At 44.4% G+C, this 20551-nt stretch overlaps 1 protein-coding gene across 1 annotated transcript in view; it reads right to left on the bottom strand.

Moving 5' to 3' along the window:
- LOC105284384 (protein stum) overlaps positions 1-20551 on the bottom strand; it is a 35734-nt gene that overhangs the window by 9525 nt on the left and 5658 nt on the right. Inside the window, exons 2-7 of the mRNA XM_011347827.3 lie at positions 18018-18079; positions 17313-17695; positions 15143-16937; positions 885-1148; positions 535-757; positions 22-148 (exon numbers count right to left, since the gene is read on the bottom strand). Of these exons, the coding sequence (XP_011346129.2) occupies positions 22-148; positions 535-757; positions 885-1148; positions 15143-16937; positions 17313-17679 (2776 nt within the window). The 5' untranslated portion in view covers positions 17680-17695; positions 18018-18079. The remainder of the gene's footprint in view (positions 1-21; positions 149-534; positions 758-884; positions 1149-15142; positions 16938-17312; positions 17696-18017; positions 18080-20551) is intronic.

The raw sequence follows: 20551 nt of genomic DNA, 5'->3' as shown, positions 1-20551 counted from the left end.
CTTATAAATTGACGGCGGTACCGGTGCCGGGTAGTAGGACGTTCCAAATTAGGCAGAACCAGGCGAGAGGCACCGGCAGGCAAGGAATGGCGCCACGCATAACGGAATTGTGCTCCACTAGGACGTCCGGTATCTTGGTCTTCGGTTCCTGTGAATAAGTTTCTTATTACGTTATAAGCAAAAAACGGCTTTCCACGAGTTTCTAGAGCGTTACGTGTCCCTGCCGAGCAAATCAGACCATACTGCATCCCACATTTAACTTCGTTTAGAATAACGGTACGTCCGAATTAAAAAAACATTAACTGTCTCTATCGCGACACGCAGCTTTCACAAAAATTATTAGAAAAACGGGTAATTATATACAGGGATACGGTCAAGTGATACGAAAAGTGATAACATGACAATTTACTTAATTAAAAAAAAATCATTATGCACTTTACGTTGCATTGAAAAGTATAATTATTGTTTTACAATCGGATGGGATGCAAAATAACGGTTTGTCCTGCTCTAAGGGTAGACCGAGTTCTCGCGTACCTCCGACAAGGGTGGCGGTGCTACGCTCGTAAGACTGTGCTTGGCACGTATGTTTCTTGTGCGTTGTTGTTGCGTGTCTGGGCGTTTGCAGCTGCAACAGGCGAACATGCGACGGCAAATCGCGCCGAATCTTCTCTCCGGCGGACAGCACGCAGCGGTAGACTCGGCAGGCGCGACCCGGGATTTCCTCGTGCAGCACTTGATCTCTCGCAGTCGGGTGCATCTATTGAGAAAAGTCACGACGCAATGTTAAAGATTCCTCGTTTTTAAAGATATTTCATCCAGGACACAGACGAATTTTTCATTTCTTTTGTTTAATCGGATCGTTAGGAGCATCTGATTCTCTTTACCTGCATCGCGTCTTCAGCTTCGACCAGCAGGACGACGCATTCGTCGCGGGCGGTGGTGCGTCGAGCATGGTCGCTGCAACAGGCGGCGAGCTGTCGTTGATGATTCTTCCCTGATTCCTGGCCCACAGGAAACCCTTGGGATCCCTGCGACACGCCAGGCATCTCATGCCGGAGCAACACCTGCAGTAATGTCTCAGAGATCTACCCCAGCGTTCCAACAGCTTCTCACCCTCGCGTTGTTTCTCGGTGCCAGAGGCTAGGACCCTACAGTAAAAGTGGAATCGTGATTTGTCGTTGTAATTATTATTTTCAAGGAATAAATCTGTAGAAAGTATATACGCGTTTAATTTAGATAATGGAATATGTAACATTTCGTGTGTTAATTTTATGCGCAGATATGCATATACAATAGTTCTTTGCAAAGTATTCAGATAGTAATTCGTCATATAACAAAAATTATATAGATACAATTATAAAGATGAAAATAATTATTTCTAATTATACATTATGTAATGTATTATATCTTGAAATAAAAGAAAGAATAGAATTTCATATTGTTACTTGTTTAATGTATTTTGTGCATAAATCTTCTACTTCATTTCGAAAGATTATTATCGATTTTGCATTAGCTGCACGTGCCATTAGCATCTGTGTACACCTATATGCACGTATGAGTCATGTGTAAAATGTATAGTAATATCAGAGAGTATTGATTACATTTAACTGGAATAGAAGAAGCGAATTACTTACAAGGGACACAATATTATTTAAATTTAACTCGAATAAAATTTTTTTAAACATATCTTACGTCAAAATAAATAGCGTAAATTGTTTCAACATAATTTCTGTTTCATTTATTCTAAAATTCCGCTCCAAAAGTAGAACAAGCGATTAAACTGCAGAGCAGTGTAGACATATGCCAAGCACACGTCTGAAAGTGTGTTTTACCGTTGCAATGAAAATCGTGTTTCGTGACTCGAAAAGCGTTCGTCCGTCCGCAAACAAACCAGAGACCTGCGGCCCTCCGAAAAGCAGGAGACACCGCACATGACAGCTCTAATCCGCAATACCGGGTAGTTCGCACGCACACCCGGTGCTGCTTCCCAAGAACCGCGCAGGTCCCATCATCCCTCTCGTCCATCCGCGCACGCAATCACAGCCGAGGAAGAGAAAAACCCCCTTACCTAGCCGCGGCTCCTTCGCGAGACGGGAAGCCTTCTTCCGCGAAGTCCGGGGGTGACTGGTGGATGCCCAGGATTTTGCGTTTTCCAGGCTCGATATTGCGGTAAAGACGCGGTCGAGCGCGATAAGCGGACGATATGAGGAACATCGGCACGGAGTAACCACCGCTTGATCGGGGATGATCAGACTGGGCGATGGACGCGCGAGATGGACAACCCCGAGGTAGGTCCGAGGTAAACGGGTGACCGTCGTCGACGGTCGGCCTCAGGTGACTTCGGCCTGAGGTGGTGATTGCGGTTGCCGCAGTCGGCAGGAAGGGTGGTCAGGCAGGCGAGGGCAGGCCGCGACCGGTCACGCGAAGATTTTCAACCCTTCCGCCGGCCCCTCGGACCCCCGCTGCCCCTATTGCTCGGCCGCGGCTGGCTGACCGCGAAATCGATACGCGCGACACGAAGTTCTTTACCTTAACCGGTCGGTTTTCAAGGCGGCCTCGCCACCGATTTTCCCCGTCCGTCGCGTCCCGGTGCGCGTAGCGTCGCGCGACGCGCGTGTCGACCGGTGACTGTACAGCTTTTATGAAGCCTGTAATTCGTCGCTACCTTGAGCAAAAGCGCGAACACTTTCGCTGCTCGGCAGAAGGACGATCGTTAGATTAGTCGATCGGATTGGTCACGAGTCTGTCCTGGTGCTGGATTTACGTTGTACGTAAACTTCGTAGAAAATGATTTAATTCGTGAGGGATTTTTTTTATGAAGGTGCTCTTGGTTGGATCATTTACGTCATGGCACCAAGCGTAGTCTTGATTGGAACGTTCGAAGTGGTTCTCGACGCACAAGTCTAAGAAAAGGGAGTTGATTCTTTCGAAGAACAAGAATTCCTGCAGTTTAATAGGAAGTCTCGTGAGCTTTGCAAATCGGTAACGCGACCGTAAACTTGGTAAATACCGTAAACAGTAACACGCTAACGAGCAGCCTGCGATACTAAACAATGCTTCTGCCTTGCGACACGGAAAATACTACGCGTCGAGAAAATTATGCGAGAACAGTTCTGCGTTCGCCGCCACGTACCCTGCGATGCATATTATTTTAAAAGCGTTTCGAGTCTACATTCATGGGACAATTTCTACAAACATTCTAACCGAAATCATTCTCCGGAGAATCGAATTTAAACGGTGATGTCCTCGTCGACCGCGTCACTTCCGTCGTGCCAGAAACGAAGTATGACGCTCTCCCCAAAAGAGGGCTGTAAAATCAATTCGCCCTGAAAAGGATTAAACCCGGTGGCACACTAAAGGCATCGCCGGTCAGGCGATTATGTGGCCGCATCACGACTCACGACACGCCAGACAAAACCATTAAAAGTTGCACGTGCCCGAAAGTTCCGTATCCGGCGCATTTGCGCGCCGTTGATTAAAGAGGCGCGATGAGGGGCAAGGGGTGGGAGAGCAGGAGGGTAGCAGAAGCACGCGGTTGAAAGTTCGCGCAAAACATTAGCGTCATTAAAGCGGGAACACCGCCGGTCTACTTCGACGTAGGTAATTTCGCCGTAGCAAACACTTTCCCTCGTAATTGCGCTACTAATGAGAGCGGATCCGCGTGCGACGAGGCTCCAGAAAAACGCACACGCACGCAGATTATCTTGAGGAATCACGAACGTCCTCTCGAGCGGCTTCCGGCCGAGCTCAGGAGCCGCGAATTGCATCGCGCAATGCAATGCAATTAAAAATCCGGCGGATTCATCAAGCCGCTGCACCGCAATAAAGCGCGCATTGTGCGCGAGGAACGGACGCGTGCTAATTCCCGCCGCGCCACACTTTTCTTTTCTTTCGCCTTCCTTTTTCCCTCCTTCCTCGCTCCGTCTAGGATCCTCTTATCTTAACGCGTAGACCTAGATCTAGCGTGACCCTACGCTACCAGCGAGAATCCAGCGGCAAGATGTGCGATTACGTAACGCGGAGTTAACGCTCCGTGAGAGTACTTTCGTCTTCGAAAGCGACGCGGGGGTGCCTACCGTCTGTTACGTCAGTAACCCTTCATCGGATGGAAGGTTCTCGAACGATCTTCGAAGGCTCCGGCAGGCAAGCCTGCTAGCCGTAGCGAGCGTTATCGCGAGCCCGGCAATAAATAGTGTAAACATCCGCGCATACCAGCATCTTTCTAGAACCTTCTAGCACGTTCTAAAACCTTAAAATATATATATAATATCATATTATATATATATAGTGATTTTATAATTTAGGAAATTTTATATTATTATTTTCCTGAATGCAAATGATCATATAGACGGAATTTAATACGATTACAGTCTTCAAAATAAGCATTATTTCTTTTAATATACATATCTTTGGATTAAAAACAGATACAACAACCATTCAAAATCCCAGAAGATCCATTTTGCAATCAGGAAATTAATATCGAGAGGAAAATATTATAATCATAAGGCGAACTATGTAATTAATCAACTTAGGTATTAAGGTTCTGTACAGGGATGTTTACGCGAAGGGCCTTCCTCCACAGAACCGAGATAACCGTCGAGACGAAGACGCGGGCCCGATTTTCCTAAACATTATTGGTGGAAAATCAGTCCCACCATCGATATTTTCAACCACCCGCCTCTTCGTCCACAATATAAAAGGGCCTGCAGAAGGCCAGGGAACTCAGTAATAAGTGCAGTAATAAGTAATCATTTTCGTTAAGCGTTTCCGTAGTCTTGGGTGTCGAGTCCGATCTCTACGTTTAAGAATAAATTCCGAGCATCTAGTGTTAGCGAGACTGTGGCGAAAGCTCTCACTCCAGAGCCACGACAAGGTAGATTTATTTGCGATACTGCGTTTCCAAACCCGATCATCACACTCATATAGTATCAATAAATAGCTTTACTTTAAAGGAACAGTTACGGAAAATTAATGAAGCTTCTTTTCTATATTTCTTGTTTTCGTTCAAATTGTTCATTCTGATTTCCTGGAGGATTTGCAACTGGCGCTGCCGAAGAGTGTGGCCCTAATTTGCGACCATAATCCTACAGGAATCCGCGGATAAATATAATTCAATTCATTTCCATGCCTACTAAGAAGGGGCGTAGATTCCAAGAAAAGAAGCTCCGTTATCATTTCCGACTTGCTTACTCAAATAATCAGGACCCGTTTCCTCTCATCCAAAAATTAACGAATCCAGAAGCCGACCGAGCATTATCAAAGCAAATTCCGTATGTAACCCGCGAACTCACTTTGAACCACAATTATCCTGATTACCGCAACATTCGTAAGAGTGATCCTCGTCGAGTTGTTTATAAATTACGAGAGTTGTTCGGGTTGAACCGTAAAGAAATCGAGATTCCGAGTTCGTATCCAGTGTTACCACCCATCCAAGAGTTTTAATATACAAACAAGTTCTAATCACAACGGAATAAAACCGTAAACCAAACGTGTGATGTGTCGCGAAATATCGAATCCTTCCCGGCGTACCGATTTGGTACTAGAGTATCAACGGCGATCCGGCGTGGTCGCGTGCATGAGGTATACGGCGTATCTCCGACCTATAGACGGTTCTCTATTTTGTACCATTTGCTTCGTTAATAGAATTTTTCCTTCACAAAAACAAAATTATACTTTGCTATCAAAACACGATTTAATAGTGGAGTTGAGACGGTACGTTCCTACGTGCGTAATTTGCGATAGAGACCTTACTGGGTACGCGCCGTTTTACAATTGCTAAATCTGCTCCGACGGATATTTAGAGTTGCTCGATCAATTAAACTCAACCGGAGAGGATATTTTTGAGCTTTCAGACCCGACAGTAATTCGATCACGAGAAGAGTCGACGGGATTTCTTTCCCTCGCCTCCGAAAACAATTAGCTTCGCGATCCTCGGGAAGAATCCTCGTATCTAAGCATACCTGCAGTTATAATCACGGACAGTCGGGATGTAACACGTCGAAGAGCGCGATGCAAGGAGCGAACGCGAACCGAACTCTCCCTCCTGGGGACATTAATAAAACATAGGTCGGGGAAAAAATACGGGGTCCAGCGGGGGAAGCGGAGAATGACTTAATGATGCACGGTCGCGGTCGGTTTGCATGCAAGGCGGCTCTTTCCGAGAGGTAAACTCGGACGCAGCATACCGTATCACAGATTTACGGCGGCGGAATTGTTTCGTGTCGCGCGACCGGCATTATCATTCGCACAAATTTTAATAACTATCGCGCTACGGTAAAACTACGGCTCGTCGTGTACCTTGCCGCGTTCTCGTGCCGTGCCGTGATAAATGTAACGGGAACGACCACCTGAAATTCCTCTACGCATGTAAGCCAGCCACGTCCACGGAAGGGCGAGCAATCACGACACGCTTGAATCACTCTAATGTCCTCGTTTCGATAATGATCAAAGATGCATCGATCTCTCGATCGGTAAGAATATTTTTCAAAAGAAGGACTAATATACAAATATTTCTCTTCGTTTTCACATTCATTCATCAATTACGCCTTATGTTAAACAAATTAAAAGAATTATTATTAATGGAGCGTAACAATTTTTTAATATTTTATTTTAATGTTCAGAAGCAACACCGGAGGTTTCAATCGTTACCGTAGTTGTTTCCAGTAATAAATACATTATAAAACACGCGTTAAAGACTTTACGTGAGTTGCCTTGAGCGTGATATTAACGTAAGCTTATTTGACGATCGCATCAGGGAACACAGATTCTCGGATAAGAACACTATAGAAAGGATAATACGTAAAGACTGATATGTTTTTATATCCGCAAGCGCGCCCACGTTTGTTTCCGCGGTTGTTAATCCGCTTATTTCCCTTTCCGATTAAATTCTGGAATCATTAATGCAAACAGCCCTTCCGCGATTCCGTGCTTCTAATTATTGCATGCAAAATAAATATGCGTGCAGGTGTTTTCGTTTTATTTATAGTCCACGGCGATACTATCTGCGGATTAGAAATAGTCCTGCTATCAATTAATATTAATGCAAATCAATGCGTTTGAATATTTATGAACGACGCAATGCAACACAACGAACAAATTGAAATCAAAGTATCTCGTACGTGAAGGAGGGAGAGGGTGTTCATTAATCTTCATACGCAATTGTCAAATTTCAAACGCAAATGACGCCACGCAAAAAAGGAACGCGAAAGGACGTTTTGAATTTCTTCGCCGGATAATTTGCCGCGGGTCGTTGCGAGGGATGATGTAAGGGCTGTTCTCGTGTCGATTAACGTTGCAAATCGATGCGCCTTTCCGACATGCGTTTCGCAGTCGGTCACGGGGCTACGGATCGCAATTAGCTTAATCTGAGAGGGTGATTAGGATCCCCGGGGCCTCGAAAAAGGTAACGAGAGAGAGAAACGGGATCCGCGAAGGAGAGGCGAACGCTATGCAAATTGCATTGAAATTTGTCCCGCTCGATCTTTAATAACGCGTTGTTGTACTTAACGTTCTCGCGTTGCACGATGTTACACCGTGACGTTTTCCGCACGCTATCATCAGGATCAGCGGCACAATTATGTCGAATTGTGGGAAATGGACTGCTTTACATAAAAATGCGAGGGTGCTTTAATTAAGCGGAGGAGGGAGGCACGCGTGGCTGTACGGAATTTATTACGGCTTATTTAAAGGTGAAATATAATAGAACGAGGCGGTACAAACACCGTTGTTGGACCCCGAAAAGTCGGTCAGTTTAATTGATTATGCGCTATTGTTGCGCCTGAAGAACAAGGGCGCAACACCATTATTGGACATTCCCGTATGTTTATATGATCGATGATGAATAATTTAGTAATTAAAGTCTCTTTATTTTTCAATTAAAATTTCAATTTCAAAATTGAATTAAAATTAAAATTTTTAATTGAAATTGAAAGTTTAATCTCTTTATGTTTCAATGAAAATTTCAATTTTAAAATTGTATTAAAATTAAAATTTTTAATTGAAATTGAACGTTGAATTGAAAGATATATTGTACTTTCCTTGCGAGGAATTAATACGCACGATCAGACGAGACCCCGTGGATCGCGTTAAATATTCATTCGCATCGTGTAAGACGTATCGTCTCAGCTGTAAGACTCTTGAAGATATTTGTAAGCTGACAGCCATATTTTATCATAGATTTGTAAATGTTTAAGATAAGCAACGTGCCTTCTTAGTTCTCTCTGCACGTCAGCACATGAATATTCTCTCCGCATCTCGAGATTATCAACCCCCCGCGAAGTGCGTACTCAAATACGGACATGTAACGCCGCAATGTAATTGATTTACCGCAACTTGCCACTCGCCACTTTTCGTAAATATACCCTTTTGAATTACAGGGTAAGGTACTTTCACTAGATTATTCCGCGACACCGCGGATAGGACTAAATTCGCGGATGCGGATCAAGCGACTGAGTCTTTTTTTTATTATTATTTCGTGATATTGGGTTGTAATATATATTCGTCCCGCTTTTTTAGTGCTTTTAATAACGAATATGTGTTACAACCTGTGTTATATTGTTAAAAACACTTATTTATTTTTATTTATTATTATATTGTTAAAAACACTTAAGAAGCGAGAATATATGTTACAACCCAATAGCTTTTCGCGTGATGCGAGTCCACGTGCATTCCTCCAAATCGCCGTTAAGGCTCCACCGTCCAAATTTTCCTTTTCTCTACGAAGCAAAAAGTTACCCGCGGCTGCACCCCCGAAGCGCGATCGCGCTCTTTGGCTCGAATCGATAGATTCGCGATCGATGGATCTGCACGGATGACGGATCACCGCGTCGGATAAATCGCGTGTGCCAGGGAGAGAGACGGGGGGAGGCAAGCATGACCGAAAACCGACGTAACGTGGCAACGTGAAATGACCGGCGAGGCGTCGCGGCGCGGCGCGTCGCGTGCGGCCAAGGTCGATCCGCGCCACCACCCGTATTTCACTTACTCGGCCTGTGTGTTCTCGTTTCTCTTTATAGCCGCTCAACACCCCCCGAGTCGAGTCCGCCCCCAAGTGCGCGCGCGAGGGCACTTTTTCCAATCCGCCGATTGTCGCTCGCGGGGGTAAAAAATGCACACCCTGAAAGCCGCGTCGTCTATCCGGCGTGGGGATGAGCCCTTCGACAGGTTTGATCGATACTAATATGCGGTGACATTAATGGGATTAAGACGCCTTTTTAACGTCTTCTTTTCCCGTAGTAAATTCGTTCCGAAGAGCGTTTTTACGCTTTTGGTTAACTTTGATGGATGCCTTAAAATTTTTTAGGAAATTTTTCTTGGATCGACTTACGCCTAGACGTATAATGGAATAAACGTAAAAATAGCCGGGCTTACTAGTAATTTAATGGTATATCGACGTAAATTATTCTGGTGGGATTTATTACCTACCAGCTTGGTGCTATTACGGCATTAGTGTGCAAATTTGTAGTCAGCGATTTACCCCGCGTTTCGATTAGAGGAATCGCACCCCTATAACTCGATCCTTCTACCTTAATTCTTTCCACCTCAAATTAGCTTCCCATTTCTTTTTTCAGTAATGATCTAATATTTTCATGAAGGCGGATTGCACGAGAAAGGGACTGTGCCTTACGTAAAAGATTTCTAAGATCGATTACTCGAGTCAAGTCAGAAGTTATCTAACAAATTGTTATTCGCGAAAGAGTTACATATGCGATTGTTATGCGGCAGTGATTGCACAGCCGTCGATTATGTACAGCGGACTTACACAATCGACAGTCGACTTTCGAAGGGAAAACATAGCTACGTGACTCGAACATTATCCAAGAAGCTTGGATGATAAGAATCGAGCATTTCAACGAGCCTGGTGACGATACTCGGATATCCGATTGATGTAGGGACAATATATAGGTACATCAAGCAACCGTTCTATTTTTTACGTCAGATAGAAATACGGCGAGGAAATCGTTCATAAAAGAAGTAGAGCGCCGCGTTTTCCACGACGCGGGATGGTATCTTTGCGACAAGAAAAGTTTTAGCGTTCCATGAAAGTCAACGAGAGATCGAGCTGGCTCGCGTGCGAGATTAATCGCCAGATACAAAGATGGACTTTCGTGTTTGCATCCTTGATTTTTTTACCGAGTAAATGCCTGACAACATTATTTTTATTTTTGTATGAAGCATAACAGTCTTTCATAGTTAAAGATATATCTTCTTTTATTATTTCTTAATGTTTAACGTAACTTAAAGAAGATTTCTCTTTTCTAACATGATGTACAACAGTCAAAAAGCTTAATCTTGAAGAAATTTTAGTTAAATTAAATTTTATTCTATCAATTATTTTGTATTCTCATCATACTGCCAGTCGAATAACAAAAAGAATTTAATGATTGTTTGTAATGCAGAATACACGAAAATATACAGGACAATTAGTAATAACGAGATAACGTCATAAATCACGTTGAGATACATGACCGCGAATCATTAACGAAATTATTAGCAATATTACAATGGATCGCAAATAGCCGTATCGATTCGCCGGCGTGATTACGCGCGCGTGATTAAACGCAATAGATCCCGCGTAATCTGCAATTTTTGTAGACCTACCCTTTCGTCGAATCAAGATGCTTCTTGCGCGTCGAAATGCCGCGTTCCTTCATAATGTGCACGCAGGGATACCAGGCGGCAAGTAATTCATACCCTCTTACGCTGCGCAATTACATAATTACAAGGGAATTGCGGCAGAAACGTAGCGAGAGATCGCCTCGTGTGATCAGCTGACGAGCTCAAGATTCTCCCTCGCGGAACAGGAGGCACTTCCGGTGATGAGCCACATCTCGCGCAGCTTCCCAGCGCGGCGTCATTCGTGTCTCGAGATCGTGCGAGCGCGCGGTGACGCTTCCGTGTTGTTTCGCAAGACCGTGTGGAATCCGCGCCGCGAGATTAAGCTGTGCTCGCAATACCGTGCTTGCGCGAGCTTGCGGCACCGTCACGCTATTGCGGTCGTGTGAGTCACTGGAACGTAACGGTCAGTAATAATATCGCGCGATATTACGCGCGGCCGGGTAAGAGTTCCCTCTCGCGTACGAAGAATCTAATCCCCGTGCAAATTATCCCGGGAATAATAATGATCGCCGCCGATGTCCTAATTGATCGACGCACGCGGACGTAACAAATAATGAATGAGGTGCAACGTACCCGTCACTCGAAAGAGCGCGCGGATTCGCTCAGTGTGGCTTCCTTAATTACCCCTCGAAACCTAATTCCGATAAATGCAGGAAGGGAAAGCTAAAACTACGAATCTATCTACTAGGAATCGATATGGCTACTTGCGATCCATTGTAATATTGCTAATCATTTCGTTAATGATTCGCGGTCATGTATTCCAACGTGATTTATAACATTATCTCGTTATTATTAATTGTTCTGTATATTTTTGTGCATTACAAGCAATCATTAAATTCTTATTGTTATTCGGCTGGCAATATGATGAGAATACAAAGTAAATTGATAGAATAAAATTTAAGGCTTTGAACTGAAATTTCTTCAAGATTAAGCCTCTTGGCTATTGTATATCATGTTAGAAAAGAGATACGCTTCAGAAAATATCTTCTTTAAGTTACGGAAGACAAGCGGAACTGAATTTCCGAGATCTCCTTGGAATCGATGTAGAATTAAACGTGTGACGAGAAAAGATGTATTAGATGTGTACATGCAAAAGTTTTAATCTTTTTCTTCTCTCTCTGGTATTATTATTTAAACTTCAAATAAATCCTCGCTTTTTTACGTTCTTCAAGAGTTGGCATCAAAGTTTGTGAAACGTCATGTGGCATGATTTCGCGATAAACTTCGAAAAATAATAGTGAACGAGATGAGCAATGAAAAGCTATATGTACTTTTCGTTTCAGCAAATTTAACATTTCGGACTTGGGCTGGAAAGTTTTTCATTCCAATCGACGTACTTTTTAACTGGATTAGTACTTTTGAAATGTGGCTGATACGAAAAAACTTTTTTCGCAAAGAAACTGATTGAAGTTTTGCTCGAGAGATGAAAAAAAAGAAAGGCAAATATTTTAATAACTTAATTATATTGCACATATTATGCACCTAAAAGGCAAAAAACGGATTAAAACTTTCGCATACACCTGATAGATACTGGAATTCGTGCTGAGAGAATCTTGGAAGAATTTCCAAAAAGCGTGAATGTAATTCTTGATTTACGTGAAGTTTAATTCGTTGAACAGTATTATAAAGTTCAAGATTATTTAAGTCGCGCCGCCACCAAGATAAAACCCTTGAACGCTTATCACGTTTCGCAATGGCGAGCGTGATACGATCGACCTCGCCCAGTCCAGTTTCTCGCATTTTGAGGAAAGCGCCGACGTAAAGTCGTGAAGGAGGAGCACTTTTACGAAACCGCCGAGAACGGTTTCGCAGTCCGCGGCGGCCATTATGACGGCGAGGAGGGATAGTTCGGGGATTCTAATTTATCATCCCCTTGAGCCGGGCCGCGCGATAGGCCGGCCGTCGATGTAAATCCCCACACGATCGATAGACACACCTCGGCCACTTCGGCCGAAGGTGGAGGTTTATAACTGGCCGGGGTGAAGGAACTCTGAGAATCTTGCGCGACTGTAGATAGGACGGGAACTTCCTCGGCTCGGCTTTGACTCGCGTCTCGGCCGGCGAAGCGGGAACTTTCCGCGGAAGCACGCTCGCCTCTTCGACGCGATAAAGTCGCAATAAAATCGCGTCACGCTCGTTCCACTCGATCCCTCGAGTGCGAACGACCGTCGAGTCATTCCCCGGAAGTGGCTCCCGCATTTCCGGAGATCTTCCGCAGGCGGACGGTCAATCCGCGTCAATCCGTCATCATGCGCGTCGTGAATGAGGGATGCGGTGACTGAGCTTGCTCCATTTGCGCGATGAGACGAGAGATGAGAGGATGATATGGATCTAAATTGCTGCCAGAGAAAGTCCCAAGAGAGGGCAAGAGGAAAAACCGAGAAATTCTGTCATTCGAGCGAGTAGCTCGCGATGCCGCTCGTCGGGAATGCACCGGTAGCTAAACACAGTTGTAAAAGTAGCGCAAAAGTAGAAAGCGCTTAAAACCGTTATTACTCGGCTCCGTATAATTTTTTGTATTTCCTAATATTATCATCATTACGAGGCTACCGAGATCATCGCAGAAATCAGCAGTCGTACCGATTTAGGGTGATTTGTTTAATTCCTGGCTTTCTTCGGAGGGAGAGAGAGAGAGCTATTATAATTAATCGCGATGGCTGTCGCGCGAAAGTGCGATTATGTATAATGGATTAAACAACAGGCTAATTGACAAAACCGATTATCTCGTCGGGGATCTCGCGGAAATCACGCGATCACTAATTAAACTCCGCGCCGAGAATTCGTCTTAAGAAGTATCAAAGTATGACGAAGCCTGGGGACGAGCTCGGAAGCTCGTCGTGAAACGATGAATAAATAACTGCGCAGTAACGCAACGGGCTCGCGATTTACACTGAGATACCCGCGAAATTACTGCAATACTGCACAGTGTAACGAATGGCGCGACGAGGCGTGCACCCTTGTCAGAAATTCGATACACAGGAATACGCGCGACCAATCTTCGCGTCGTTCAAACAATCTTGAGCTCATATCGGAGGAAATTTCGCTGGAATGATGGCGACGCGAATAGCGGTAAAACCATAATTTCTTACCATTACTTGTTACTATCACTCTGCCCAATCTAATGTTTGGTTTTACTAGGAATATTTTAATAATTTAGTAACTAAGTTGAGAGAGAGGGAGAGTTAATTTAATAATTTACTAATGACACGTTTTACTAATAATATTTTTGCTATAATAACTAATATGTAATTTTTACTAATATATTTTACAGTCTTAATGTTATACGATACTCTATCCTTTTCGATTGCATTTAGGTGCAAGAATTTACAAAGTGCAATTGCAAAACTTTTTCTCAAGAAAATAATTAACTCAAGTTTTGCAATTATTGCACAAAATCAAAATTGAGTCAGAGTTGCATGTGATATGATTTATTAAAAAATTAAAAAGTTTCTAAAGAAAAGTAATCCGGGAGTTGACTGTTATTCTTTTCGGCGCGGCAAGACAATCGTGTGTCACGAAAGTGGTTTATCTAATTGAGAATGATGTCCCGTTGCCGTGCCGCAGTTGCGATCCGCAGATATTCCATGCTCCGATCTGACTACGATTATCCAAAGCGCCCGCTGATACCCGCAATCCGAGGCAAATCGCCTTAATTTTTCATCGGCCGCGTGGGCGGCAACAATACGAATTAGCAAGTGAATTCATGCGTGCGAACTTTTGGCCGGTGCATCACGCGAATCTCGTGAAACGAAAACGCGAACGCTCGTCGATTTACTCAAACTCAATAGCGGCATATTCGTCTCTTCATCAAGGTGAGACTCGAATGATCTATAGGAACGTAGTGTACATTTATGTGATGTATTAATATATCATTGTGCTTGACAGCGTACAATCATTACATAACGAATTAACGTTATCAGTTATTTTTGCACCAAATCTGTATCTTTCGCTACGCGTTATTATTCTTTCTGACGTTAATTACCCTTAATTATAGTTCAAACGAAGTAAACCGACATCGCAAAGGGCGAAAGAGAACAAAACAGGTACATAAATTAATAAAGAGCGTAACTAAATGGTACACAGATTTTTATATTTGCACACCGTAAACGGGATATTAATTTTGATGTATCATTAAGAATGCTTTAATTAAACAATCTGTAAAGATAGATCCAAATAAAAATTTCAAAAATATTAAAAAAGCATTTAAAAAATCCATTTTTTACGTCTTATCCCAAGTGTGAAATGTTTTCTGTGTCTTTCACAGAATTTCGCACATTGGATGGATTAAAAAATAAACAATTTTACGCTTACTTGAAGTCATTTTTAGAGATTGCTTAAATAAAACTAAATTTTTTTATAATTATAAATAAAATTTAATTTAAAAATAAAACTTTTATTTTATTTTTATTTAGTTATAAATAAAAATTAAATTAAATTTCTTGTTATACTTCAAGACGATGCGTATCTGCGCATAAAAATAAACCCTGAGTAGAACACGAGATTTACTCGAGCTAAATGGACTTACGCGGGCTCCCCGTTCTGCTCGATGTGGACGATGTTGCCGCTGAGCGTCTCGATCTCTTGGCGCTTCACCACGTGCACGCCCGTCTTCTCCCTCGGCGACGAGACACCCCTGACCGTGTTCACGCTCACCCCGGTGTCCGTCGACCTCACGCTCTCGATGGAGTCCGTGGACACCCCGGTGGACGACTTGAGGGATGCGTCGCTGCCGCGGTTCGCGTTCCTCACGTGCATACCACTCGCGTTCACACTCGCGTTCACTGCACCGATCGCGGAGCTCGCGGGGCTGTTGCTCTTTATCGTCATCGTCGTCGCGTTGTTCGCCATCCGGTTGTTCGTCATCGCCTCCGCGTTCGTCCTCGTCTCGTCTTCGGCCATCGTCGTTCTGGTCATCTCCGACTTGTTCTCCGTCATCATCGGCATCTTGTCGCTCGCCGGAACCTCCCGATCGCCCGCGACCACCTTGCCACCTGCTCTCTTCACCTCCGAGGTCATCGAGCTCGCCTCCGACTCGTCCGGAGGCCTCGCGTCGCTCGGTCTGACCCGGGCCGTGTTACCGTTTCTGCCGACACGCAGATTGGCGGAAGACTGATTGACGGCGAAACGCACTGAACTCTCGCCGTTCATTCTGACCACGTTCCTCGCCGCTTGACCGAAACTGCTGGTCTTTGAGTGTTCTCTGGTGCCGCCCTCCGCACCCACCGGCGAGTCCTTCTTGTCATTTTCAGGATTACTCGATTTGGCCGTTTGATGCTCAAGCGGTGTGGACTTCTGGCCCGCATTCTGCGCCGAAGAAACGACCGCTGACGACTCGTCTTTAGGTGTTGGAGAAATGGAGGACTTGGAGGACGTGCCATCGTGCCGTTCCCTCTGCTGATTCCCTGCTGCGACGGTCTCGTTACGCTCGACGAGCAGCGTATTCGCGTCAATGTGCAGCGGCTGCACCGCCGTGGTCGTCGTGGTGTTCACCAGACGCTCGCTGGACGTGCCGGACGCGTGCGAGGTCTGCTTCAGCAAGTCCATCAGGTGCACTTCGTCCACCTTGCCAGAGCTTCCGTCTACCCCGTTCTCCCTCGAGTCCGGGTCGGGCGATCGACCGTTCTGAATGGATTGGCTGGACTGTCCATTCTCGTTCTTCGTGGCTAGGATCGCCCTTCTGGGCTTCTCCGAATTTTGCTCAGGCATCGAGATGAATCTACCACTGTTCGACGACGCGAGCGAGACGCCATTGGCCTTGTTCTTCTTCAGGGGAATCTTCGACGATGAGACGCTACGTTCCTTGCTGGGGGACCTATCCTGATGATTGTCCTTCTGGTTAGCGATGACAACGTTCTTCCGCGGTGTCGTCCTCGGCGTCTTTGTGGGAGACGTTCTCAACGAGTCCTTCGCGCGCTCGCCCCTCACGTTCGTCTTTTCCGGTTTCGTCGGGGTGCCTTGAATCGGCGAGAGGCGCGTCGACGCCCTCGTCGTCGGCTGACGACGCGTCGGCGTCCGGTTGCTGCTGAGGTTGCCGGTGGAATTGGAGATGAAACGCGTCCTGGGCTCGGCGAGGTTCACGCGACTTCGGGAATCGGATTTGTTCAGGCGCGTTCTGGAGTCGTTCAACCGCGATTTAGAATCGGCTGCGTTCAACCGACCCCGCGAGCCCGAGACGTTCAGACGCGTCTTCGAGTCGACCCGGCGACCGATCTTTGGCGATGACAAGCGCTCGTTGGCCTTCGTCAAGGAGACGGACCGTTGCCGGTACGTAGGTTGCGGTATCAGGCTCCGTCTCGGGCTGTTTTGCTGCGACACCGAGACTGCAAGAGATAAACGAATAAATTAACAATGATGATTACGAATCGAAGATATCTCGTTATTAAAATTTAGTTGTTGAAAATATAATTATAAATATTTATTTACTAAATTGTTCGTTGAGCAATCCTCGTATAAAACTTTTTATGGAACTTTTTTAACGTAAAACTTTGAAAGGTATTTCGAAAATGCAGCATCTCTGAAAAATTGCGTGCTTTAAACATCTTTATAACACGTTCTAAGTGCCTTCATAATTTGTGCGGTCGTACAATAGTTCAAGGTAGTTTGAAGAATCTTCAAACTTTGTTCAAAATACTTTAATGAATTTTCGAAACTTCCTGAGAAAATTTCACGACTCTCGATCAATTCTCGCAACCTACCTCTTCGTTCGAGTCTACGCCGACGTCCCTCCCCGGTGACTTCCGGCGATTGCGGCCTCGACATTGAGTGAGGGGGTGGTCCCTTGAAGCCACGTCCGCGGAAGGGCGAGACTCTCCCTGTAGGCAAGGTGGGCGACGCATTGGTGGGTTCTGGACTCGCCGGCCTGGACTCGGCGAGTATCACGAAGCTGGAACGTCGATGTGCCCTACCGAAGGATGTCGTCGACGGGGCGAGCTTATAGGGCTCGGGGGCGCGCGGCGGCGGTGGTGCAGGGATCGCCGGCGATAGATAAGCGGTGTCGGCCAGCACCCGGAAGGGCGGCGGGCCCTGCCGCGCGACATGGTCGTCATGGTCGAACCTCCTCATCCTTGCGAGGCCCTATCTTCCGGTGGAAAATTATAACATAAATAAAATAATTATAACATAAATAAATTGATTGTTTATATCACGCGCTTTCTTAATCTGCAGACGATTGACGGAAATCTGCGCGATTTGAGATCGAAATAAAGAATGAAAAAGACTGTTCCCGGAAATACAAATTTATAATTTTATATTTTATTTATTTCACAATCTATATTTCATTTTATTTATTGCAAACGCATATCTGATCGTCTATTCTATTATTCTTAAACTTTGAAAGCAAATTGTTTACGTTTCAACGTATTTCGTAATCTATAATAGTTTAACTGAAGATGTGATGTTACCTGGTGCCCTTCATGCAGATCGGCGAAGTGAGAGGGACGCCGAGATTCGCCGTTGTTCCCACCTGCGAAGAATAGAAATCTTTATTAAGAACGGGAGAGTGCATGTCCATCTTGAAAATAAACGGAGAAATTTTCTCCTCCTATACGATAACGATCGTGATAGTGCGAGATTCTATGGTTCCGCGCGGTGGTGCCCACAAATGGAAAAGCCGGTCGTGGAAATAGAAACAATTGCCCAAGCGTTCTGACCGATCAATAGCACACGCATCTCGTGTTGAAAAAACAAATCCCGATATATTTTATATATTTTCTCCAACTATTTTTGTATTGTCTGTCCGTCGCGGTAAAAATAAAATATCCGTAACATTTCAATCAATTAATTGTTCAAAAATACGTTTATATGTTGTACATGTATGGAGGAATTGTCGATGAAATTCAAAATAGAAATTAATACGTCGCATATTATTTTTTATTCGCGATAATAGCTATTCGCACGCATTTCGCTTAATTCACTAATTAAGAAAATTTGTCAGATTCTCGAGAGTCTTAAAGAATCTCGCTGAGACGTTGAGGGGCACTTCTTCTCCCTTTCCACGTGAGAAAAGACTCTAGCAATTAACGAGGCATACCTGGCAATAGAATTATTCGTTCTGTGCGGCTTACCACGAGTCCCGGCAACAAGAGTACCCTCGGATACGTGGAGCAGATGTTATTCACGCTCTCGTAGACGATCGTCTGAGCACAGCGAAGCGCATTTCATCGCACTTACCAGGATGCCGCTGAACTAAATTCTTGATGCGGCCAACGCGTCGCGCTAGGCTGCCTCCCCACGGTAAAGAAAAGGTTCAATGTGCCTTCGTACGTTCGAATAACGTTCAGGTCAAATTCCAGATCATCGTAATGAAATCACGGTTCAATAGATCGATCCTACGATTTTCCACATCGAAGACACGAGCAGATTTTGGACAAGAATTACAAATTGAAGGAAGTGTGATAAGCGAGCACGCGTAAGCAAGTGCCTTCGACGTGCCCTCCAATTCAACTCCACTGATAAACGAAATCAGTATTCAATAAAATAAATAAAATAAATAAAATTATTTTTAAAATACTCGAGAAAGAAATACACTATTGTGATGCGACAATAGAAAATAAATTTTTTTCAAAATTTCCGTTGTTGCCTATTAAACTAAAATAGTGAATCAAACTCTCGAAAATGTGGACATTATGATTCTACATAGAAATTTTAAGTTTGCAATGAGGGGTTGCTCTGAGAAAGAAAGAGAGAGAGAGAGAGAGAATCTGTAATTAAAATTACTCTGCATACATATAAAAACATGATACTGAATAGTTAAAGTACCAATTAACGAGAATGCAAGAGGGTACTCGAACGACCACGCATCTCGCTCCATCAATATTGCGACGGACGTTTTATTTGCGATTAAGATTTAGATCGCGGGAAGCGTCCGGTGGTGCATGTAATTCACGGCGCGGCTGCTTGTTGCAACGGCAACCGGGGTGATTTACAACTGTCGTTCGCCACGAATCAATGGACGAGCGAGCACGAGGATAAATGCATCGTAAATCGCAAAACCGCGAGGCGAACTGAGGTGCACACGGGGCGGTTTCGTTTCCAGGGCGCGCGATTAACTCCCTTAAATCGTAAATAGGAAACATGCACGGGGGTGCACATAAAGCCACTTGGCTTTCGAGCCAGAATCGCAAACGCGCGAGAAACCGCAGCAAACGCCTGTGTAAAATCCGGTACTTATTTCCTGGCAAAAGTTACATAGCTTTGATTGTTGGAGCTATTCAAGTTGGAATTGAATTGATTTTCCCCTTAATTTAATTTAAAAAGGAAGATTTCATTTTATCTAATTACAGGAATGCATTAATGCTCGCCAGTTTACGGTGCGTGGATTGCACGATTCGACAATAAATTTGTGATTTCCATAATTCTCCGTATCCGCTTATATGCACCGATGCGCCGCGCCGTGCACTCTACGTAATTGCCATTCGTACGTCAGTAATTGCACGTGAGGAAGATATAGAGTATGCAGAGCCAGTTCGAAGCAACTCGCAGCGTGCATAATACTTTCGCTCGTCATGACAGCTCGTAATCGTCTCGTTAAATAAACGCGACGAGCGATGCCTGTCATTATCGTTACAAAGATTGAGATCTCAAGTTTTCATCATTGTTCGAGGAATTAATAAGAAATTAATAAGTAGAAATCCATGTTTGTTTTTCTCATTGCTATCGCGATCGCAAATCTCGATTTTTACACTCTTATATTTCTGTTATGCAATTTCTATTTTATTCAGGAATTCGTGCGATTACAAATGTAATGTATAGACGTGTTAATGCCGCGTTTCGCGTTGCGTTCGATACACGCAATACAGTTTTCGAAAGATCGGAAATCGGAATTCTGTCGGAATTACGAAATAAAAGAACTTTCCCTGCACCTCGGACCTCGCAATCGGTCCTGTTAGATTTGCTCGATTTTCTGAATTCTTAATCTTACGCGACGCGCAGAAAT

The sequence above is a fragment of the Ooceraea biroi genome, chromosome 3, assembly GCF_003672135.1.
Source record: "Ooceraea biroi isolate clonal line C1 chromosome 3, Obir_v5.4, whole genome shotgun sequence".
Classification (NCBI taxonomy): Eukaryota; Metazoa; Arthropoda; class Insecta; order Hymenoptera; family Formicidae; genus Ooceraea; species Ooceraea biroi.
This window is presented reverse-complemented; position numbering and strand designations above follow the sequence as displayed.